Source organism: Platalea leucorodia (genome assembly GCF_965183815.1).
Source record: "Platalea leucorodia genome assembly, chromosome: 3".
In the NCBI taxonomy this organism is placed as follows: domain Eukaryota; kingdom Metazoa; phylum Chordata; class Aves; order Pelecaniformes; family Threskiornithidae; genus Platalea; species Platalea leucorodia.
This window is the reverse complement of record NC_138825.1, coordinates 56,961,035-56,982,304: the sequence shown is the minus strand read 5'-3', so window position 1 is coordinate 56,982,304 and position 21,270 is coordinate 56,961,035. Positions and strand designations below refer to the sequence as shown.

General features: G+C 39.6%; 1 protein-coding gene across 1 annotated transcript in view; it reads right to left on the bottom strand.

Annotated features, from left to right (window-relative positions):
- The window catches only part of MTHFD1L (methylenetetrahydrofolate dehydrogenase (NADP+ dependent) 1 like), a gene marked incomplete at both ends in the record, with an annotated part of 153,330 nt that overhangs the window by 67,477 nt on the left and 64,583 nt on the right, over positions 1 to 21,270 (bottom strand). Inside the window, one exon of the mRNA XM_082306166.1 lies at positions 19,203 to 19,314. Coding sequence (XP_082162292.1) covers positions 19,203 to 19,314 — 112 coding nt within the window. The remainder of the gene's footprint in view (positions 1 to 19,202; positions 19,315 to 21,270) is intronic.

Genomic DNA, 21,270 nt, shown 5'->3' with positions numbered 1-21,270 from the left:
CCGATACGTTCTTGTTTAAGTGAAAAATACCAAGGTGCACAACCGCCAAGATAAACTAGGATGATCAGTGCTTTATCTAACAGGATATCATATTTTTGTTAGTATAGCTAGGGATGAATAAACCAGATGTTTGTCCATTCTGACTCTGGCAACTTATCTGATGTGAACTTCCATTATTATGACTGATTTTGGAATGTAACAGATACTTTTTTTTTTTCTTTTTCTTTTTCTTTCTTCCCCCCCGCGCCCCCCCCCCCCCCTCCTAACAGAGGGAGTTTTCCTGTTCATTTTTCTTCTGACGTATTCCCAGATGGCATGCAACACAGGCACTCCCTGCAACCGCTGATGGACACAAAGTCCAGCAGAAAACTACACATGCATATATTAAGGCTGAACATTTTTCATGCCATGAAGAAAATAATTTGCATCAGCTATCAAAGTTTTTACAACCTCTTTGGAGGTAACAGGTACTTGTCACCCTTGAAGAAAGACGCCAGGGCACTACGTGCTCTGCAGAGGTACGGGCGCTGGAGGTTTCTGACTGTTGACCACCAATCCACGCTTTTGACTGAACCGGAAGATATGGCAGTCCTGGCTTCTTAAGCTAAAAGGATGACACTTCTAACAGCTATTAATGAGTTTTCTCCCACAAGAAGTCCTGACCAAAATAAGCTTTATTCTCAGAAAGCAGATTATATGATGTTCAATAGTAGATTACTATTCACTCGAGACTCTCCGCGTGGAAGTCTCTCCAAACGTAGACAGAGAGCAGCTCACCTGCACAAGCACCCCCAGAGAGCTGCTATAAATGCCTGGTTTCTGGTTCCATGGGCGTACCCTGCCAAGCCGCAATACTCAAGCTCTAGCGCTTGAGACTTCTCCTGAGATAAACTTACTCGGAGGAAAAAAACATCTCCTGGAAATTTTCAACTTCTTCACACAAATAAAATATGTCAGCTGAAAACAAAGATTTACATTCAAGTACCCTGCCGTCGTACCCATGACAGTAGCAGTTCAATTCATGCCGCCTTCCTCCAAAGCAGACTTGTCTCCAGAGGCCAAGAGTCTCAGGCCTCAGCTGACTGTCATTGCCTCCTGGCAGCAAGGGCTCCCAGGAATACACTTCATCTAAGCGCTGATTCCCTTGGGACCCCATAACAAGCTATTTCAACCTTTTGCTCAGAAACATTTCTGTTTCCATAAGAGATGAATTTTACCATTGAAATGTAGAGCAGCTTTAAATGAGAAACTAAAGGTTACAGCATAATCTCTCACAGTTATTCACTTTAAATACCAATTGCTGTTAACTTTCCAAGAGCATCCCATACATTAAACAAACAAATAGGCACAATGACTCATGCAGATTATTCCCAGACTATAGACAAAAAACTAGCAGAAAGTTCACTTTATTTACTACAAGCCAGACAGCTGAAGATAACTCTTAAATCTTGATTCTCTCACAACTAAAGATACAATTCCTTTTTGTGGGTTTTACAGGCCTGCTTATATATGTATGCTGCATATGTTGGATTTGAAATTCAGGGTGCGAATCAAACTGAAAACTCCAGGAGCTGACAGGAGTGGCACTGCGCAACAGAAAGCATGCTCTGCACATCTCCACAGCTCTGCTTGCCTCGCCCTCTTGAAAATATAGAGAAGTGCAACTGCAGTGATTCCGGCCTACGAAGCACCAATTTAGGGCATGGTTTTACACTGTGGCTGAACCAAATGAGCACCCTGCCTTGCTGAAAGGGCAATTCCCGTTCCCTCTTAATTCTTCCATCTTTCTCCCCTGCTCCCTGCCTCCCTCCTTGCTGACCAGGCTTCCTGTAGGTTTTGGCGCTCATCTAATTGGAAGGTAAACTGTTGGAATTTGCTAACCAGAAAACAAACAAACAAAAAAACACAGAACAAAAAAAAATTTCCACTGGGTTATATTTGAATCAGATGAAGTGAGACCAGACAAGTGTCTGAACACGTTCAAACAATCAGCAAAAGCAGACAAGCAGAAGCAGGAGAAGGAAGGGAGACGCATTTCAACAGTGGCAAACTGTTAATTCATCTCTAGCCACCTTGTCGAACCATGCTCTGATATTTCAAATGTAAAATTTGACATCTTCTCACAGCTCACTAGTAATGAGCTCATTATTTAGATTTATTACTAGAGATTAAAAACCTGAAGATGTCTTATAAACCACAAACAATTCTAATAGAAATAAAGTGAGTTGTATGTGGCTTCACAGGCTACATGTTTCTCTGAATCCTTCTGCTAAGCCTGCCGGGTTTTACAGCCACCTTCCCTTAACTCCTGTATCCTATACTCATGTAAAGACCCATAACTCACAGGCTAATTGTTGGCCCCTGACATGAATTGTAATGCATAGCTGAATACACTAACCAAATATACACAGTTCCCCCTTTTCTAACCTCCTTCTGTTACAATATTAACTAGAAAAATTCAAACAAAAGAACTGTGAGGTTTAGGTTTCATCCTTTTATCATTCATAGCACGTTTCCTTTGAGGTAACAGAGTATCATCTGCTCATAAGACAGATGACCACGTTTTTAAAATGGAGCACAATTAATGGCACAGGAATAAGGCAATTACGTTATCTCATACTTAAGAGATCATCATGGCCTTTGGCAAAGAATTATTAGCCTTCTGGTAATTACAAAATTAAAACCTCACCACTTTTTTATTTGGAGTTGCATGGAAGGAATAATTAACAGCAGCACTGATTGATCTTCATTTAAGGCCGTTCTTCTACAATTCCCCAACTGCAAGGAGTATATTAACTTATGGTACCCACCATATTACCCTAAGTGATTAAAATAAATTTCATCACACCTAAAACCATGTTTCTCGCTGGGTATCTCACTACTAGACTTTCATTTATGTTCACTTTTAAAAGGTCCAGTTGGCTGAAGCTCCTGCCACAAATACACTTTCTATCAAACTGAAGCTGCTCTCTGTTGAGCTCTCAGGTTTTGGCTCCTCCTACTTCCCTTGGAAGAGCTATGGAAAATGGATGTTGAACATGCCTTGAGAAGTCATGTTACAAGCGTCCGGAAAACACTGACTTCAACAGGCAGGCAGAAAGCCTGAAGATCTCTTCCCTGGAAAAGTTCTACCACGGGCCATAAAGTAACACCTGCCTTAGCACCAATATTGCACTCATTCATGAAAAAGGAAAGAGGGGATGTAAAGGATCCTATTCTTAAGGCAGAACACCACTTCAGCATACGCCCTGGAAGACGACATACTTTCTAAAGAGCAGCAGAAATACAATCAGGCAATGAGTGATGATACAGGTAGTGAATGACGAATACATAATTTTTTGCAGCCATGCAAGGTATCCTCAGAGATCGTCGCAAGTCAGAGACAAAAATCCATTTAACCAACCACCACCACACGCCAGGCTGTGGGTGTTAGCGCACTCCCGCACGCCTTCAGATGGGCATGGCTGGGAGAGACAGCGAGGCCAGGAAATCGCCTTGCCAGCCACAGGCGCTCCTCCTTGTTCTCATCACAAAACAAAAGCACCCGTGCCCAGATGGCGGGAGAGTGGTGTCGGCTGAGGCTATGGTGGATGCCACACAACAAAGAGCCGCTGCTGAATCAGGATGATCAATGCTCCTGTCACTTGGCGCAATCACCCGAGGCATGCCAGGCACGGAGTCATCAATCACTGCAGTGTAAGCCTACCCCATAATGCATGCAACTATTTGCCTTGGGCTGCTGCCTTGTTAAAACTCCCCCAGACTCTTTACAGAGGCACACGTTTTGAGAAGTATTCCCCACTCTGCCCTTCTAAAATCCTGGGGAGTGCCTGCTTATTACAATAACGATTTCAATCATGACTTAGGCACTCTCTTTTCAGCGTATGCATGCAGTGAATCCTCCTCCTAGGAGGAGGAATAGGTTCTGGTTTTGCTTCATTCCACTTAGTCTTTGCTAGAAGACAGAATGCTTTCCCTTCATGATTGGCCTGGGAGGGGACATCAGCACTGCTATTCTTGACAAAACTACTGAGCCCTGTTTTAGAAATTCATAGAAAAGGGCGTCTCCTGTTATGTATCTCCAGGAAGAAGAGTATTCCACTGCACTAGCAGTTTGTCTTGATGAAAAAATGGCCCAGTGAAACATCTGATAAAAAGGCTGTAAATTACTCTACAAGACCATCCCAAGAGCTCAGCTGGAGAGCTCTGTGGTGATGGAAATTCTACAAAGAGTGTGATGCATGTTTCAAACACACACAGAATTTAAGCTATCAATACACAGAATGACTTTCCATAGAGACAGAAAGTGCCAGATACTGTTAGTAGTATTTTAGGAGATGGGAAAAAATTCCTAGCGGTGAGAACGTGCAGCCTAAGCCACAGAAGAGCAGACAAGGGTAAAAGAAGCAGGCACGTAAAGCACTGTGCTGCACAGACTTTATGTAATAGCCACATGCATGCAGAAATACAGCAGGAGCAACTCTGGAAATCGTGGAAGCCTTTCAGATGTAAGCCCTCTAATACCTTTTGCAGATAGGCATTAGTTTGCTTGTAATCACCTATATTTTTAAAATAAACTCTGCAAAGCCATTATTGGAATCTCTACTCAATGTGTAAGATTGATGGCTTGTGTCAAACTTATTAATATGTATTTACTGTTTTCCCTATAATTTTTGGATGAGGAAAAATGACTCAGCTGGTTAAAATTGCTGTGGAAAATAACTGTGTCTGTTGAACCATATGTGTGTGCGTATGTGTAATCTATCTTATAGAAAGAATTACAAACTGAGGCGAGTGAAGGTACTAAGGTCACACACCAACAAATCCCACATGGAGAAGGGTTTTCCTACATGGATTTCCCAATTAAGAACACAACCAAAACCAAAATCAAACCATAATTCTGCTAGTTTACAAGCCAAATCCTTTCAGTTGCTCATGGCTAAGACAATCCTTCAATGCCTATTGTGAATTTCTCCACTTAACCACAATTAATGTAATCAAGGCAATAGAATTGCCACTGCAAACTACCCATTACCGTTTTTGTAATAGTTGTACATTATTAGTGGATCCTCCTTTACTAAAGATTATAAATTATTAATTTTTTTTTCAGTTCCTTTTCATAATTGCCCATCATCTTGTCATCTCAGCTACTCTTTTGTCCTCAGCCCTCCCCTGCATTTTTGTGCTTTTTCACTCCTCGTGCAGTGAAGGACCCCAAACCGTCCACTGAATTCCTAATCGGCTGCAGGAAAAGCTGAACCTGCAACCCTTGATTTATGAAGCTGTTACTCAGCCCCTTGAGAGCTCTGTTTGAGATGCAGTAGATGAAGGCAGCAGATAGATGCAGCGACCTCATGCATGTAAAGCATCTGCTCTGTCCCTGAAGCTTCATTCCCACCCAGAGCCTGCAGTTGGGGCTAAGTTGAAGATAGATACATTACAAGCACGTGTCTTATTACTGCAGGAAGCATAGTTGAAGAGCTTGAGATTGTCAGCTTCAAAGCTGCAGCATAGCACATCAAGGAGAAAGGGACCGACAAAAAGACCCACTATATGAAAGACAGACAGGCCACCCAAAATTTAAAAATAGTTGTAACCCATATTTTCTCTTACTGTATTTGAGTCTAATCTGTTTTCTCAATCAAATCTAATTAATTACAAAGCAGTTATATAAAACTGAAAAAAATAAAATGACAAGGTCAGAGCAGCAAACTCACCCTGATATACCATTTAGGATATTAATCTTTTCTTTTAATGTATTATTTTATATAATTGGAGAACAGTCTTGAACACTTTCAAGTACTGCCAACATCTGACCTTCAAAATCACTTTGGCTATTTGCCAAAGCAACACTCTTCCCATTAACAAATCATACTGGCCATACATAACCTAGTATTATTTGCAATCTAATTAACATTTTTAGAAATGGTTTAGAAACATATTTATGTTCCTAATCATGAATTCTTGATATTTTTCTTTAGAGCCAATCCCACCAGGTCGTAAGATCAGATATGTAAGCAAACCTAATTTCTGTTTTCGAAGACTATTTTCTGTTAAAATTATTTAGAAATTCCCAGCATAGAATAACACATATGGTCTGTTGTTTGAAAATTAAAACAAAAAAACCAAAACAAAACAACAATTTGAAGTCAGCATACTTTCTGAGAGATCACAGTATTTTTCTTTTATATTGTCTTACTATAAAGTACTTCATAAAATTTATGATGCAAAACAAAACACCTGCAAATAAAAATCTTAGGAACCTTCTGCATGTGCATTTTTCTTCTGAGAACATCTAAAGACATACCTTAACCTTTTCCCCAAACCATGACATTATTTCAGTTGAGCTGGTAGAGAAGGTAGCACAGGACAAGAAGAAAACATTTCAGAGTTCTGATCCCAAAGAAAACAATGTAGCTTTGAACAATTCTCCCTGAAATGCCTATTAACTGAGCTCTCAGTGTGCATGTCTTTATGGAATACCAGTGGAAAACAGAAAATCAACTCTGCTAAATATAAACTCGTACTAATTATATTAAACCTCTGCTAACTATAATTGCCATAATCAAAAGTGGAAATACATGTATTTATGTCCTTACCATGTTTCACATTTGTATTGACTTCTCTGGAGCCTTGAAGGTTTAAGTCAACAGTTCACAAAGTAAACACACATACAAACGAACATTGCCCCCTCCATATTTGTACATTAACAATTTTAATTATAAAAGCCTTCAGAAAACAAAGCACTCCTGCCTGCAGATTCAGAACAATGGCTCAGAAAATAAAACCCCCCAAAAAAAGGTGTCTCCAACATGATGGAAACGTCCAAACAAACCCACATCTTATGCAAGTAGTCCATAAAAAGAACATTAGATTTCAGTATCAAAAAGCCAGTAAAATAAACAAACAAAAAAAATCTAATAAAGAGCTTTCATTTTCAAATGACATTAAAAATAAACCATACTAAAATTAAAATTCAGCCTTTGAAATGGGACTTGAACTCTCTTTATGCATACTCTGCCCTGCTGACCCTTGCTAAGGGGTGTAAGTCAATATGAAATACTCACAAATGGAGAGAGGATGATGGATTTTCTGCCAAATAACCCTAAGCAAAAGTAATGCTGTTAGCTAGGGAGCCTGCTTTTATTTCCTTTGCCAAGTGATAAATTAAGAGAACTTCCTAGCATATATGATGTTTTACTGTTTGCATTTTTTTAACCTCTGGTTCTTCTCTTCTTATAAATAAAAGCAATACAACCAGTAGGTAACAAAAGAACAAAAGGCACTGCTTATTTGCTTGCTACAATTTGGGAGTTTTAAAACTAGGTAAGATTGCTGACTTGAGGAGAGCAGGGAAAATAAATAGGACGGAAGTTGCAATGTCATCAGTTTCTACTCAGTAGATGTTATTTTATTTATCAGGAACTGGGCAGTGCCTCTACTTTCTGAATGAATGACAGATCCTTCCTATCTATTTTTACCTCAGGATAACTGTCCTGAGACCGAGAATAATGGATAGCCCTTAACAGTTGTACACTCCATACTTTTAATTTATGAATGTCATTGACAGAGGAAAGAGTTATGTTAAGCTCTAACATGTTGCAGAAGAGGTCAGCATACAGAGGATTAAAATACCATGTCAGCTTGTCAGTGAATTCCTGATGCATGTTTAAGTACTGGCAGCTGCCATGGCTCTACAAAAGCCCTGTTACCTTAAAGTTCTTATTATGGTACTGTTTGGGATCTACCCATTTGCTATGGTGAGATGGTTCTTGCCCCTAAGAAAGTTTATAAACTGAATAAACAAATCAGAAAGAATGGGATTACCTATGCAGGCATGGAGGCTGCAATTACTTGATTAAGGTCACGAAGCTAGTCAAAGGTGGAGGTGGTAACAAGATGTATGCCTCCTGATATGCACTACAGTGCCTCAGCCACAAGACCAGAACATGTGCTGCTGGTGACAAATGATGGATTCAGCAGCTCTGTCTCCTCGTCTTTTACTGGGCAAGAAAGAGGAGCAAGGAGAGGTCTCCTCAATACACCAGCGCCTCAGGAGCCAGCCAGCTTTAGTTACCAGCCAGCCAGCAGGAACGTGCACGCCGCCCGTCCTGCCTCCCCATCGTCGTCACAGCAAATCCCCCAGGCATACGATCCCAACCCAAACGCTATCTCACTACATCTCCCTTCTACTCTGAAAACCCATATGAAGAAAACAAAGCCTGGCTTTCTCAAATAAGGTATGCCCGTCCAGTTCTCCATTTGCTTCTGACCCAGCCAGTTCAGCTACAGTGTGACACTTCATTCAGCGCACGACCGACACACACGCGTGCTACTTCACAGCTCTTGGTCTGTGAGAAAACCACTGAATTCCTTTGCCAGCGAGGCACACAGCAGCATCCATCCACCAGCAAAGTTTCAAAAAAACTTGAAAAGAACCACGCAAGGCCACGCTATCTCTTCATTATTTTCTATCGTGTCATTGCTAGGTTTTAAATTGCTTTCCTCACACTGAAATCACTTCACCCATGAATTCAAACTCCTCTAAATGTACTAATTAAAATGCCTGGTCTCTTACATGACATCTGGCCTGAGAAAAGTGGTAACTCCTGGTCACTAGGAGGAAAGGCAATCAAATACATAGTTTTGTTATCTTGCAGGGTGGCCTTCTTGAGCAGAAGATAGGTAACTATTAATTACACAAGCTCTCAAAAAAAGGGAAAAGACAGAGTTGCTACACTTGAGAATGAGTGTCAGAGCCTGCAAAGGACATCAAAACAAATTGCAAAGGTCTTCAGCCACGCAGATGAAAAAGTAGAAGCTAATAAAGTGAGGTCACCATGATATATTAAAGATGGAATTAAAAAAACAAAATACACAAGAGCTGAATGTGCTAATCTTAACAAAGAGTGAATCAGGAATTTCAAAATCCTGGAAGGAAAAAAAAAATAAAATAAAGCTTGTATCAGCATTTTAAATAAGTTCCTTTTCTCTTAATGCTTTGTATCTGAAATGTATCAGAACCTGTATTTAAGTAACGTAAGAGGGGTGGGGGGAAATCTGAGTGACTACAGGCTCAATGATTTTCAGACATATTTTTAAGAAAAGAATAATTTAAAAAAAAAAAATCTGATAAGTAAGAACTATAACCTTTGTCTACCAGAGGCAGGTTATGTCAGATGCGAACCTTTCTCCAGTAACAAAAATGTGACAATATCTCATCAGTGTGGCCTTCAGGAAAAAAAATCTGATATAGCAATACCTAGGAATGTGTTAGCAAGGCTAGAACAAAAATGATGATTACATGATTGAGAGGAGAATAGGCAGCCACGACAGGGGAACTTTGGGACCCAAGAGAGGACCAGTCTGAGGGCTCTCATTTATTATTTGCTAAACAACCTCAGCAGAAAGACTGAAGAACACTGATGGAGTTTATTGGCAATGCCAAAGTTTGAAAGCATCGCCAACATGGAGAGGACCTAGGATATCACACAGGAAAAAGCTGCTGTGGTGTTTAGGAAGAAATGAAGAGAAACAGAAAGTAAGTTACTAGTAAACACCCATTGCCGTTGGAAATTAATGACAAAAATCTGACCTACAATTTGGGACCTTCATACTTGCAAACATCAGAGAAGAGTCTGGGAGCCTAGCAATATTAAGTCAATCACAGAATGAGTGATGTATGGAAAATGAGGGGGGAAGAAAAAAAAAAAAAAAAAAAAAAAAAGGTGATTGATCTGAGGATAAACACCAGCAAGGCAAGAGTGACTGCAGAGCTCTGTGCATGCACCTGTGTTGAAGACAGTGAATACTGTAACAGATGCAGAAACTAAAAAAGCAGATAGGCTGTGTTATAGGAATGGCAAGCCTAGCACTAATTATAAAAGATTAGAAAACCTGTGCTTGTTTAGTTACACAGACAGTATAAAAATTATCACCTGAGAAAGAGAAAACTAAGCTTGAACACGGTATTCCAGAACAAGAGCAAAGGAGTCCAAACTGGCCATGGAAATCCAGCTACCTTATTAGCAGTAGCAGCAAGAGTTAAAAATCCTAGCTAGTCTCAAACCAGAGCTCAGTCAGTTGATGAAGGAGATCGTCTGATATGCTTGTCAGATAAAGCAGAGAACTCCGCTAAATGGCTGATGATTTATAATCACATGTTCTTTTATTCCTGTAAATTGCCCCTCATCATTGTGGATATCAACAACCAATTTGGGAATGTACATTTACAAATATGTTTTGTAGCGAGGGAATGCCAAGTGAATTTTTAACACTTTGTAGATTTATTTTTTTTCTTTAAAGGGAAGAAGGTAAAATCTCACTACAAGACAGTCCATACTTTTAGAGCTTTTCTCTTCAAAATAGCATCACCTCTCCTTATTGGGCAAAACACCACTTTTTTATGACAAGTGTAATATTAGTTAGACATAATTCAATAGTTCACTATCAATACCAACTTTCAGTTTTGAGTTTAGCTTTGCATAATTTACAAAGTCCCAAATTAATTCAACTCTGAAAAACAGTGACATGTGATACCAAGGTCAATGCTGGAATGCTTCCTGACACACAAAAACATTCAGGACAGCTCTCTTCTATCCCATCTTCCTTCTGAAAAGCTTTACTTTGCAATGTATCCTAAAGATCAGAACTGTCAGAAAAAAAAAAAAAAAATCAAGAGATCTACAGTGAAAACGTGGAGTCACTTAGACTTTCTCAAGGACTCTGAACACACAAAGATATAAGAAAAGTTTTGACTCTTATTTGGCATAATAATTCATAAATTATTTCAAGACTGTTTTAAGCATTTTCTGCAATAGAAAGTCATTTAAATCATGGTCCCCTGACTTTCAGTGGCAGCAGTCCATAAGCAAGGTGAGCATGATTTGCACCCAGATTATTTGTGACAAGGCAGCAAGTAAGCTCAGCTTTCAGGAACTTTGACTTCCCGTTAGTGAAGGAAGATGTGTTGCATGACATCTCGTCTCTGAAGACTTTCTAGCTTACTGGTAAGAAAATTTGCTAAGATTTTAAAAGCAAAGAGGAACAGGAGAAGATTTTTTGTTTCCACTTTACAACCCGTGAAAGAAATGGAATTTAAGAAATAAAAAGGGCACCTGGGATGTGAATGGCATCACCATTCACAAGCGAACGGCAAAGATTCACAGATCTTCTAGCAGTACAGTACCTTATTTTGCATTTTGTGGTACCACTGTGCCTTGTGCCATTAGATCATAACTTTAAGAGCCTTGCAGCAATACTGACTAACACAGTATCACTTTCCTCCCCAACACCCCACTGCCGCAGTTGTGCTAAGCACAGCTGCCTGAGCAGCTGCATTATGAATGGGATCACAGAAAACACTGTAAAGTTTTGAACATCCCTTATCTAGTTTGTAGCACACACGTTTCAGAGTAGACCAGTAACACCTACGCTGATAATGCTTGTCAGCCACCTTGTACCATGAAACCTTAGCCTTGCTTTAACACTTAAACCAAGAAAAAAACAGTTTGGTTCAAAGAGCAAAATATTGGAATGTAATCGCATTACATTTTGTTTCTTGTGAAAATAAGGAGTGACGAAGTCAGAGATGAAATAACAGAAGGTAGAAAGACACTGGACAGAATCTTAAAAATTAAAAGCTCTCTGGAGGGTCACCACATGGAAACCCTTTCTAGTGGTATTGAGCAACAAACAAAATTAAAAAGAAATCCTTGAACTTAACATTTAAATGTAATAATATCACATGTGCTACTGGTGCCAAAAGAAGTTTAGCCAAAGTATTTGGGCTTTAGTTTCCTTTTTTTGGAAAAAGACTACTACTAAGAACATAGTTTGAAGTGTCTTATGATGTTAAAAAAAAATCTACTGAAGATTATTCACTTAGTGTATTTTAAACACACACAATTTTCATAAGGTGGTTTATAAACTTGTTATACAATGTCTGCTGAGAGTATGCAAAATGGATACCCTTTGAAATACAACTTTGTATGTACTAAACAGATAGTTAGAGCAGCTACCATCATTAGTTTATTCTAACAAGAGTACCAGCACAATAAAAAGAGTCAATTACTTAGCTTATAAAAATTTACTGCTTCTACTTGAGTTTATACCATTAACAATGTGTGACAAAGTCTTTCCAATTACAGCAAGTGGACCAACTAAAGAAAGAAACAGAAAGTGAACCTTTCTTAAGAAAGGCACCAACAGCTTGCAGTAACCCTCCTCTTGTCACCTGATACGACACTAGGAAAGAAAAAGTCACACTCGACCTTGCCTAGCACAGTGTGCTCTCAGTGTTGAATGGGACATGCTTACTAGGAGTAGGAAAGAAAGCAACCACCAAACATATAGTCCAAGTCTGAAAAACAAACTTCAGAAGGACTTTGGTTTAGGATTCCAAAAACATATTCATGCTTTACTTCTGATTTACAACAACGCCTCTCCTCAGCTGAAACACCTTCAAGGGATTAAAGAGATGGATGGGGCAATCTGCTGAGTTGTTTATTGCAATAATTTCTGACACACTGACAAATACGACTCAGGAAAGCTCATTCCTCTTCCTTTTTCATCCTTTAAGTCTTCAAAACACCTCTTGGGTAGCCTGCAATCACTGACTAAAAAACCTAATAATTCATCCCTTCTAATTCACCTTAACAGAGTATTAAGAAACAATCTGACTGATGCAGAAAAGGAACTTGGAGTTTTAGAAGGTATTTTGTTACTTTAAGCCAACAGAGGATGAGGAAAGAGTGGCAGAGAGATGTGACTTAAGAAGCCCTGACAATGTTAAATGTGCTAGGCATTAGAAATGATTACCTCTTCCTGAGCCGAGCACCAGACTCATCACAAGGAGTGACTAGCTGCATTCTGTGTTGATAAAGTTACCAAAATTTCCCTGTCCTTTTTTTGGTTTATTGATATCTCCTTTCCCTTCTTAGCAAGACTGCCCGCATACATGCCCACAGGAGTAAACAAGGATTGCAAAACACTTTGCCCTCATGGCATGCCTGGAAGGTGACATGTTAGTATGGGTTCTGTAGTCTAGTCCCCTCCATTTCTGGGTGCAATTCAAAGCACCTCTCTCTAAACAAACCTTTGTCCCCAGCAAGAGATTCGAGACATCAGCAATCAGAATAAATTCCATCTCATTGATGCTTCTTTGCACTCCTTCCTCTGCTCTCCCTGACATGAGATATGCCTCCTGAAACCTACAGAACCTCTCACCATTTGTCCACTTGCAAACTACATGAATAATTCCCCCCCCCCTTGGAAACTATCACAAAAAAGAAAACTGCTGGGTGAGCAGGATGGCAATACTACTGTGATAAAGGCACATTTTCCTGTGCTTTGCCAACTGCCTGTCAGTACACAGTTGTCACCTCTTGCCCTTTGAGTAACTAGCAAGTCTTTCGAGGACAAGGACTTTATTTTTTGTTCTGTATACATGCAGTGCTTATGACAGGGACTTTTAACTGGCAGCAGTTACAGCGCGGTTGAACCCACACACTATTTTCCAAATCCTTGTGAAGTGTGCATGTGTGTAAGAACACCCAAAACTGTCCTGTGAAATGTTCCTTTCCTATACTGCAGCATCTTTTGTATCAAGAACACTTGCCTCCTTAAATAGTGTAATCTTTGAAGTTAAAATCAAGCATTTTACATCATCATCATACATTGTATTGGTCGAGACATGGGACTTCTGCTGTCACAGAAACAAATACAACAATTCTTTGTTCATTTAAGGCAATCGCTCCAACCTACACATCCAGAAACCTGGTTAATGTTCTTGTTTGCAAAAACTGCCATGGCGCTTCTGAAACAATGAAAATCTTCCTCAGAGTAATGGTGGGAAACTATGGAGGAAAGAAAGATGAGGCAGAGAGGTCATTTCAGAAGAGGACTTTCAGCACATCAGAATATACCCCCCTCAACCATGAAAGAAGAACACAAGCACAAGGAGAAATTTGTGCAAAATTAAAGCTTTACAGAAGTGGCAAATTTATCCTCAGGGCTGCCAGCAAAAACTTCAGTTGCAATTTACACCAGGTGTGGCCTTCAGTATTAACCAGGTTCTGTGGATCAGCCATGAGTTTGACGTTCCTACATCAGAGGACAGCAACGAAGAACAAAAGGGGAATGAAAGAGGTGAACATCACAAAACAAAACCAAACCCAAAGAAGTAATTGCCTAAATACGTATAAAGATATATTTACCCACTCAGTCACAGCACAGGACTCAGCCTAAATACCAAGCTCCTTTCCTTGCCACTGCTGAGATATCAGCTGTCCTTGCTGTTTAACAATTAAGCTGAACCAAAAGCAAGTGATGTAGAATTGGTTAAACAGGCCAGTATAGGCAGCCTTTCATACAAAAGGAAAATGAATAGTCCTCAATGGGCCACACTTGCTCACAGCAAGGATGGGGGGAACTTGCGGGGAAACAGGCCCGAAGCAGTAAAAGATGGGTAGATGTGGTGCTTAGGGACATGGTTTAGTGGTTGACTTGGCAGTGCTAGATTAACAGTTGGACTTGATGATCTTAAAGGTCTTCTCCAACCTAAACAATTCCATGTTTCTAAGACAAACAAGTGCAAGCCACCCAGTGCCAACCGAGACACTGCACTAAAAGTTCAGTGGCAAAACTTGTACCAAGAGAACTCAAAATTAGAGCAAAAAGACTGAGTTGTCAGTATGTAGCAACAAGGCTTAGGGAAGAGGGAATGGACAAGCTGAATTGAAAGGCTTAGGCTATCTTGAACTTAATAAGGGTCTGCAGTTCACTGGGATACCTGAAACTGAAGCAGGGAATGCCTTCAATTAGTGAGAGTTCACTCTCACTCAATGGTTAAACTTTGTTTAGATTTTTTTTTAAACCAGACTGTCTACATCGTTGTAACCGACACTACTCAAAAGGCACAGCACATTGCAATTCCAGCTGCAGAGCAAGCAGAGAAACAGGCAATGCAGGCCAGAGAGAGAAAGTAAGGTTTAAAAATAAATTTAAAAAGAACATTTTGGGAGGTTTTTTTTTTTTGCCTTGGCCATGGCACACGGTCACACAAACAGTGGGATCTACACAAGAGATTGGTTTTTCGCTGCTGGCTGTCCCAACTCACCCTCCCCTGCATCAGCTCCGGTGTTTTTGTGACTCTGGGCTGAACTGCTTCTGTGTTAAGTCAGCAGAAAACTAAGCCAACAAAAAGGGCAATAGGTTCGGCTGGGATGTCATGCAAAAAACAGTTGAGCACAGGCTGAGAAAGGAGACAGGCTTAGTTGCCCTGGCAATGCAGGTTCTGTCTGATTAGCTAGTGCATCCACAGTAGCTTTACTGGCACTTTAAAGCTCCAAATGAGGCTATAATAGTATAAATATTTATTTCATCAAAAACACCATCTTATGTGGCATTATCTCATCTTCCTCCTGTGGCACATATAACCATTTGCCCAGCCACTGTCCGTGAGGGGAAGGAAAGGGATTTTTTTTGTTGTAGTTGTTTTCAATCAAGACCAACTCTCCAGTTTAGTTTCTCACGTGGCTCTATAAACAGGTGTGCTGGCAAGTGAGGGGTTGCACAGAACTGGAAACAAGCAGCCAGAGGAAGGAGGCTGCTTAAGCCAGGATGGAAAATAAAAAAATATCTATATTTGTGAAACTGCGGTGCAAGTTCAGGCCATGCTAATTCTCCTTAGTACTGTCTACACACTTAGCAGGAGGTTCTGCTCTAAAATAACTATGGCTTAATTAAAAACCAAAATAACAATCAATAAATATATAATAATAACTATATGAAATAATAACTATATAATAATAAATAAATATTATGTATTATATATATCATCATCCCATCTCACAGTGACTGAGCTAGCATATGTACATTAAGATAGTTATTCTAATATAGAGGAAATTATTTTAATTGCAGACCCTGTCACAGATTTCTTATGTTCCTGCTTTGGATGCAGCTGCACAAGGCTGAGAGCCAACCTCATAAGCTCGTGGTCCCTAAAATGCCTCTCCCGGCCACGCAGTCCTGCCACTTACCTTATGCTATTTCCAGCACCTCTTGGACTCTTCCATGAGCTTATGCAACTAACCTACATGGGAAAACATGAACTGCAATTGCTCATAAAAGAATCTAATGAGTGCCAGATCCAATGCGAGGAAAGGATGAACTGCACGAGAACAGTGGCAAAAGAGAAATGTGGAGCAGTGAAAATTTTTACTTTTAGCAAGAGTGTAACTAAACTTGTTCAGCTAGTTACAAACCTGCAGCATAGCTGTCCTGCATTCCTACCGTCTGAATTAACTGCAGGATCAGCTTTCCCTACTGAGTTTCAACAGCAGAAGACGGGGTTCAGGCATACACCACACCGAGCAGGATGCAGTGGAGTTTCTTGCTAACTGCTTTGCTGTGTAGCTTCACAAGGCATTGGGCTCTCTGCCTGCATGGACGTGACCGAAATGTGGACTGGTGCACGCTTCGTAGCTGTCATTTTAGACTTCAGTTGTGTAGGGTAGGATAGGAGAGTATTTAATAAACCAGCAACTGCTACATGTAGTCTCTGCCCATGTGCTCAGACTAGTCACCAGAAACAATGTTATTTTTTTAAAACATAAAGCTTACTGTAATTACAACCATTAGAACAACCATTTACACTTGTGACTACCTGCAAAGTTTAAGTAGGCTACTCTAGAAACTATTGCTTTTAATAATCTAACAAGGATCTAAAAATCATGCTGAAGTTCTTTGCTCAGCAGAGCGAAGGCAGTCTCATTTTGAAGGCAGTTTCACAGGGATTTGTGTTCTGTAAAATAAAATCTGAAACAAGAGCCTTTAGCTGGCAACACACAAAGGTTTTCCTCTATTGCAACTACAGCTTTGTCTCCCAACAGAGAATCTGGGGCCAAAGACGAACAAAGCAAAAAAGAGTGTTAAAGACAAACAGGTGGATAAGACCAAAAAAAAGCATGAAATGCAAGGACATGCTCTCAGTGCCTGAGGGGAGCACTGAATGGAGGGGAATCCAAATCCAAGGTGATAGTTTTTGGGCTCCAAACCCTGGATCAAGACTCAAGACTGTTGCCAATCTACTTCCATTCAGATGATACAAAACAGACTTCCCACTTGAAAAGACTGCTCATTTCAGAAACAAAGTCACTTCACCCAGCCTATGAAAAATGTTAGCTACCCTAAATGCTTTTGCTCTTCATTCCACAAAGCCATGTAACAACAAACATGGCTTAATGAAATACCTATTCCATTATCATTAAGTAAATGTATTCAGAATGCAAAATGTTCTTTCTTTGAATGGATGTTTGATTATTAGAGGGAAATGAACAGACTCTTTAGCTGTACAACAGTAACACTGGAGAAAATAACACTTTTCCTTGACATGATCATGCATTTTAAAAAGGAAACACAAACACACAACACATACCCAGACCACCTTGAAAACCTCATGTTTCACCAACTTAACTGCAATGCTTTATTTTCTTACACAGGTCAGCTCTTCCCTGATTACTCCCACCTAAACGTAAGAAGCAAGAGCAGAATACTGAATCTAACTTTTCCCAAGAATGCTCTTGCTAACAAAATATTACACGCAAATGTCCAACAATCTGCAAATTATATTGAATCAGAAGGGCAGATGTTAGCAAAACTGACTCTAGGAACTAATGCTGTTAATAATACCCTAACAAGGATCTAAAAATCATAATGGGCACTTTGCTACTCCATTTAAAAAAAAAAAAAAAAAAAAAAAAAGGATGGAGAACGTTTCTTCTAGGCACAGAATGCTTAAGGAGATCAGAAACTTACTTCTCTAAAGATGAACAAGCAAACATGAGAAAACAGAAAATCAGTAAATATTCTTTAAAAAGAAGAAAGTCCTCAAGATAATGGAATACACCTAAATAGAATTTCTACCTGTTCAACCTTTTTGTTGTTATTCAGAGAATACCAAAGTCAGTATGATCTACAACAGGTTTCAATCCTTTATTTTTTTGTTGATATTAATTTTTGTTGCTTTTACAGATTTCTGTAAGAAGATATCCCTCTATCTTCGTGTTCACTAGTCAACAGCTTTGTATAAGAAACCTTTCTATTCTCTATCTGTAAATATATAGGTTGATTCTTATCATTACAAAAAGTATATATATTCTATAACAATGCAAACCACTCCCCTATCCTTTCTATGATTACCAGTGAATTTAAATAGAAAGAGTAGTTTCAGGTAATTTGGTTCTCTTTATGTAATTTACAGCAATATGTAGGTATGACATAAGCATATACATACGTGTTTCTCTGCTAGTTCAAGGGCGCTAGCATAAGAAACGTCACGTTTCACATTACTGCACCTCTTCAAGAGCATTGTTCCACAGGTACTCAAAGTTCAACTTTAGGGTTAATGTAAGCCAGCCTGGGTGTTCAGGACACAGAAGAGAATGGCTGCAGCAGTGCAAAGGCATTACTACTGCAAAGTAGCAACACTCCTTTCATTTTATTAATTCTAAAGTTTAAACACACACAACAGTTTTTATAAAAAACAGTTCACCATTCAGCCACAAGTTTATTTTGCCTGCGACCATAACAGTAAGTTCTACGTGTCTACTGTTGCTTCTGCAGACTGAATTCTTAATATACAGAGAGTCCACCCACCCACATGCTTTCATGGGAACATGAGGGCCTCATGGTGAGGTTTTACAATGCAGCTGGACCAACCTAATGGCTCACTGCCACCAAAATAAGGCAGTCCTACTCTTTCTTCTACCACCTTCCCTCTGCTGCTCCTCTGCACTGGCTCAGGGACACCTGACCCCTGATTTGGCCAAGTTTGCTGCATTGGCAGAGAAATAATTCAGCAGGAAAAGGGAATGGTTTCTGTCTACTTATCAAGAGAGGTCAAATGAATACTAATACAAGGAGCTACAGGACACTTCTTTCAATGCAATCCAGCCATTTAACTGGTTCAGCCATCTTGCAGAATCTCAAACATGGTGACAGGAACATTTGAGACAAAGTGCAGGGTGAGAGAAGAAGTGCTTTGGGTTTTTTACATGTTCACTTTAAGATTATTTATTATTAATATTAGCATAAAATGATGTAGCATTCTTACCTTTCAGTGCTATTTTATCCATTCACTTAAATCACTGTTTGCCAACTTACCAACAAACCATAATATAATAAACAAAATAATTACTTACCTACAAACCCTTTCTCTCCAACTAATTTAAGGGCAATTTTATCTGCCAAAACAGAAGAATTTCCATGTGCAATGTTAGCAAAAGGTCCAGCGTGAACAAATACTGGTGTTCCCTGAATGATAAAAAATATATATCATTTATTTAATGGATAGGTAAGAACACAACCTCAATATTCTCACAGACTAATCAAGATAATATATAAATCAAAAGTGCGTATAACGAATAAGCATTGTTAGATGATTCGGAGGGGTTAGGTACATCTCAGGTGCTTGAGACCCCATTCACTGACAGGCCTAGATGTCAGAACTTGCTTCATTCACAGAAAGGTAATAGACAGCAATGCAACCTGCAGGTAACTTACACAACTTCTCACCCAACCTTGTATTAATGTTTCATATTTCCACTGCCCTAATGCTGTGGCATGTTATTCTGGCACATGTACTACAATCAGCACTAAGTGCATCGCTGCAGACAGTGCACAAATAGAGTCCAACTCCTGCCCTACTCCATCCCTTACTCCTCCTGTTTTCCTCATTGACTGTAATTGCCACTCCTGTGCAGGCAAAGTAGCCAGTGGAAGCAATGAGGGACCAGAGTCAATGGTTAAGGAGCTGGAGAGGGTGAAGGGAAGGGACATGGCTGGGGTGCCGTGGGCATGCTGACATACAACGGGAAAAGCATTCACCGCTGCTGGCCAAGCGCCCGGGGGCCCTGGGTGCAGAGCCAAATTCCCCTGTGCTAGACGCCATACAAATACACAAAGAAAGTAGACTCTGTAGCAGGGAGCAATCTAAAACAGCAAAAGGATAGGCAAGGAGTTAACAAAGTAATTGCATAGGGAAATTTGTCAGACAGCAAGCAAATCTCAGCTTCCCTGTTACTTTTTTGGCAGGCATCACAAGGAAAGGAGAAATTTGAAAATTAGCATCTACAGAAAGGGATTAGGAGAGATATATTAACTGCTATCTTTTCTCCAAGTCAGAATACAGGATCAGACGGAAGGACGTCCCTTCAGCTGTCTTACTATAAAATACTTCAGCAAACAAATCCCCATTGTTGTGTTAATGCTTTTAAAAAACTCCAACCGGTTAAAGAAAAGGTAAGCAGACAACTTCAGATTATCTCCATCAATGTTCTTCACACATTCTGTGTTAGGAGCTACTTCCAACCCTCAAAATTTCAGGCAAGCTACTAGGCAATCTTCCTCAATTTTTGACCAGGAACACCCATTAAGGAGGACAGTGTTTCGTGGATCAGCTGCAGGCCACATCCAACAGCCCCATGAACCACAACTTGGAGACTATTAACCATATAATAAAAGCTGGTTGCTCCCTCCCACCACCAGTGTCTTAAGAAAACAACCTACATAGACATAAATTTTAATGTTTTCCATAAAACACCAGAACAATTAGATTACAGTAGTGAAATACTTGCTACTATAGAAAACAGATTTTCCTGTTTCAGTAACACTGAATACAAATCATATAAAATACCAACAACAAGCATCTGTTCTTATTGCTTCCTCTAGAAGTGATTATACATAATTAATTGTTTTGTTCAGAGCAAAGACAAGTAACTTTTTTATCCACTGGCACATCAAACTTCAGGTTTGTTCTAATAAAACAGGGGATTTTTTTTTTTTTTTTAATCAAAAGTGGAAAAGGAGATTATGCATACATATGGGCAGGGGATATTCTCCAAAAAGTAGACAATTAAGCTACAGTCCAAAGACAACTCTGCTTCATACATGCTAGAGAAGAAACAGTGTAACTGGAGCAGAAAAAGTAAATAAAGCAGAAATCATGCCCTGTAACAAAAGGAATGATGAAGACTATTGTCATCATAACACACTGACTTCGTAGTGCTTATTAGGATTTTTTTTTCTTGTTTTCTATCTGCTAATGACCACATACTGCAATATCAATTGGGGTTTTACACATTTATGCAAAAAATTTAACTTGAAGTATGTACACCTTCAAAGCTTCTTATAGTATTTAGGCGTCAATCTAATGGGAGGTGCTGTGCAAAATAAAAATTACCCCTATCCCAAAAAGCTTATAACTTATAC